General features: G+C 55.5%; 1 protein-coding gene across 1 annotated transcript; it reads left to right on the top strand.

Annotated features, from left to right (window-relative positions):
• The first annotated feature begins 294 nt into the window (after positions 1–294).
• On the top strand, positions 295–1,263 carry LOC149323329 (forkhead box protein E1-like). The gene has a single exon (XM_089539581.1). The coding sequence runs from the start codon at positions 295–297 to the stop codon at positions 1,261–1,263; it is 969 nt and encodes a 322-aa protein (XP_089395707.1).
• Positions 1,264–3,936: the final 2,673 nt, after the last annotated feature.

Here is a 3,936-nt window from a genome sequence, read left to right on the forward strand (position 1 = left end):
CCCCCAGTTCCCTTGGCTGGTAGCCCTCGTTTCCTTTCATGGAAACCCTCCTCTAGTTTTCCTTCCTGGAAGCCCTACTTCTTCCCCCCCCCCCGCCCAGTTCTCTGACTGGGAGCCCTCCTTTCTCCCCAGTTCCCTTTACTGGGAGCCCTCTTTTTCCCTCCAATTTTGCTGAGCCCGTCGGGGAAGAGAGGCCAAGCCGGGGCCGAAGCCTAGTTGGAGAGCCATCCCAGGAGGAGAGGTCTCTGTCCTTGTGCCTGGTGGCAGCCCCTGGGACCCCGGGGGCCCTGGGCCATGACTGCCGAGGGGGGCCCTTCCTCCTCCTCCTCGTCCTGCGAAGTGAAGTCGGAGGGGCTCCCCGTCGGGGAAGAGGCGCTGGGTGCGGATCCTGCCCCCCGAGTCCCCGCCCGTCGCCGCAAGCGCCCAGCCCCGCGGGGGAAGCCCCCCTACAGCTACATCGCCCTGATCGCGCTGGCCATCGCGGGGGCCCCCGAGCAGCGCCTGACCCTGGGCGGCATCTACCGCTTCATCACCGAGCGCTTCCCCTTCTACCGCGAGCAGGGGCCCCGCAAGTGGCAGAACTCCATCCGCCACAACCTCACCCTCAACGACTGCTTCGTCAAGGTGCCCCGGGAGCCCGGGCGGCCCGGCAAGGGCAGCTACTGGGCCCTGGACCCGGACGCCAGGGACATGTTCCAGAGCGGATCCTTCCTGCGGCGGAGGAAGCGCTTCAAGCGGAGCGACCTCTCCACCTACCCGCCTTACCAGCACCAGCAGCCCTGCCAGGAGGGGCACCAGCAAAGCTATGCCCCCTCCGCTGCCCCTCTCTGCTACCAGCCCCAGGCCGCCCTCTTCGGACTCATGCCTGGCACAGAAGTGGCCCAACAGCAGCCCGGACCAGACTTGGCATCGCCTTCCCCGGCTGGCACCACCTTCCCTGGGTACCAAAGCTTGACCAGGCCACACATGCCTTACTCTTCCTACCCGCCTCTCCCTGGCACCCAGCAGCTCCCCCTGAACCAAGCCTCTTACTCCCACCAGGCTGGCGGACATGGAAACAGCCACCTCTTTGGGACCCCGGCCCGCCTGGGGATGCCCACCTCGTCTCCAGCTCTCAGCAATGACACCATGGACTTCTACAGCACCTACGGTTCACTGACTCATGGGTACGGTGGTGCCAGTGGGCAGCTAGGCGGCCCCGGGGCCTACCTGCGGCATGCCACCTACTCCAGCAGCGTGGACAGGTTCGTTTCCGCCATCTGAAGCCCAGGAGGGACTGGAGTTGGGAGAAGGTGGCCCATGTTGGCTTCTAGTGAAGACAGATTTTGCTTCAAAGGCAGTGACCTCTCTGCCAACGCAGCTGATCTCCAAGAGACCCAGACCCATCTTGGCACACCATTGGGCATGGCCATGACCCCCTCTGTTGCCCTCTGCTACCTGTCCTCTTCAGCCTGGGACCCCTCATGCCACAGCCTGGTCCAGAACTGGCACAACAGCACAGCCCAGACTTTGCATCGCCTTCCCCTGGCAACTTTGCTGAGTTTGCGGGGTACCAAGGCTTGACCAGGCCTCACAGTGCCCTGCCATACTTCTTCCTGCCTCTCCTTGGCACCCAGCAGCTCCCCCTGAACAAGCCTCTTATGCCCATCAGGCTGGTGGACATGGAAACAGCCATCTCTTTGGACCCCAGCCCGCTGGGGATGCCCACCTCTTCTCCGCCACCCCTCAGCAATGACACCATGGATTTCTACAGCCTTGCTTGCTGGCTCATGGGTATGGTGGTGCCAGCGGGCAGCTCGGCAGCTCCAGGGCCTACTTGCAGCATGCCACCTCCTCTGGCAGCATGGACAGGTTCGTCAGCCATCTGAAGCCAAGGAGGGATTGGAGTTTGGAGAAGGTGGCCCACGTTGGCTTCTTGTGGAGGCAGACGTGCTTCAAGGGCAGTGACCTCTCCACCTGCGCAGCTGATCTCCATCCTGGCATGCCCATGGGCACAGCCTAGGACCCCCTTTGCTGCCCTCTGCTACCCATCCTCTTTGGCCTGGGATGCCTCGTGCCACAGCCGGGGCCAGAACTGGCACAACATCACAGGCTGGATCTGGCATCACCTTCCCCTGCTCCTTTACTGGGCCTAAGGGGTACCCCAGCCAAGGCTGTGGCTCTGGCCCTGGCATGGCCAAGTCCCATAGTACCATGTCATGCTCCTCCTTGCCTCTCCCTGGCACCCAGCAACTCCCAATGGACCAAGGCTTTTACTCCCAGGATGGTGGCAGTGGCAATAACCACCTCTTTGGGCTGTCTGCCTGCTTCCGGATGCTTACCTTGCTGCCGCTTCACAATGACACTATGGACTTCTATGGCTGAATATCTTCCAGCTCAAGTCATGGGTACAGCCGCCAACGCTCAATAGTCCGATGGCCTACCTGCGGCAAGCCACCTACTCCAGCAGCATGGACAGATTTGTTTCTGCCATCTGAAGCCGAAGCATTGGGAGAAGATGTGCCATGGGGCCAATGTTGGCCTTCATCCCAGCTGGCCTGTGTGTTGCCTTAACTTTGTACGTATTATATGCATATTGACCTTGCAATGTGGGGAGGGCGGTGTCACTCCTTTGCCCAATGTTACTGGCATGGATGGCACTGGTTGCTCCACTGGGGACTCCATTGAGAGTCCCATTGAAAAGACCTCAGAAGGTTGACAGATTTGTTCCATGCTTCTCAGCCACTATGGCTGCATCCACACTTAGAACTAATCCGGTTTGACCCCACTTTAACTGTCATGGCTCCATGTGATGGAATTCTGTGAACTGTAGTCTGTCGGGAATTCCATAGCATTGAGCTACAACAAACTACAATTCCCTGAATTCCACAGCATAGCAGTTAAAGTGGGGTCAAACCAGGTTATTTCTGTAATGCGGATGCAGCCAGAATGGGTTTCAATTCCCAGAATCCCATAGCATTGAGCCATGGCAGTTAAAGTGGGGTCAAACTGGATTATTTCTGCAGTATGGACAGACTCTATAAAGGCCTAGATCTGTGAAGCCAGTGCATTCTGATACGAAGATAGAGATTATTGGTTGAAGGAGGGGATATTGAGAAGACACAGAAGAGACGCTTTCAAGTCAAGGGAATTGCAAAATGTCCAAGGCTTTTTTTCCTCCTCTGTTTTGTGGGCTACCTACCTTTCCAAAGTGACATGCTGCAGGATAGCTGCATGTTTCCACAGCAAAATAGCCCCCCCTCTTTCTCTTCTGTTTTCTGAGATTAGCCAGTTTTCGAGCAAAGGATGAATAATTCTACAAGGTGTGTATTTCATATCCTCGGTTTCACATTTTCAGTGACTCACCAATTGATTTGGGCAAATAAATTCGGGGTCAGTGAGTCACACTTCCTTTTGGGTACTTAAGAGAAATGGTTTCTATAGCTGTTTTCTGGTGGCTTTGGGAATACAATTAAAGAAAAAACCTTTTGAAACAAACTTGGTTGGACAGAGTTACTGACTGTGGGTGCTATATTTTTTTAGTTATGTAACTTTTACATATAACAGGCAAAGGAACCTGTTCTGCGTTCATTGACTCCCTTTTTAACATTAGTCTTGAGTCAGATAAAGCCAGTGAGATGTAATGGTTTGAGCATTGGACTAGGACTCTCAAAGACAAAGGTTTTTATCCCCACTTGGCCGTGGAAACCCTTTATGAGTCTGAGAGAGAGAAAATGACGCACTCGCCTCTGAATAAATTGTGTGGTGTAGTGGACTGAGCAATGGACATATGTGACTCTGGAAAGCAGGGTTCAAATCCCCACTTGGCCATGAAAACCCCATTGGGCAAGGCACACTCTCTCAGCTTCAGAGAATGGCCATGGCAAAACCCCTCTGAAGAAACTTTCCAAGAAAACCCTATGATAGAGTTGCCATAAATTAGGAATGACTTGAAGG

This window comes from Sceloporus occidentalis, unplaced genomic scaffold (assembly GCF_023333645.1).
Source record: "Sceloporus occidentalis isolate IW3139 unplaced genomic scaffold, rSceOcc1.0.p SCAF_1, whole genome shotgun sequence".
Taxonomy (NCBI): Eukaryota; Metazoa; Chordata; class Lepidosauria; order Squamata; family Phrynosomatidae; genus Sceloporus; species Sceloporus occidentalis.

Bases quoted from the DNA above. Each gene is read 5' to 3' on its own strand.
- LOC149323329 (XM_089539581.1), top strand. From the start codon at position 295: ATGACTGCCGAGGGGGGCCCTTCCTCCTCCTCCTCGTCCTGCGAAGTG.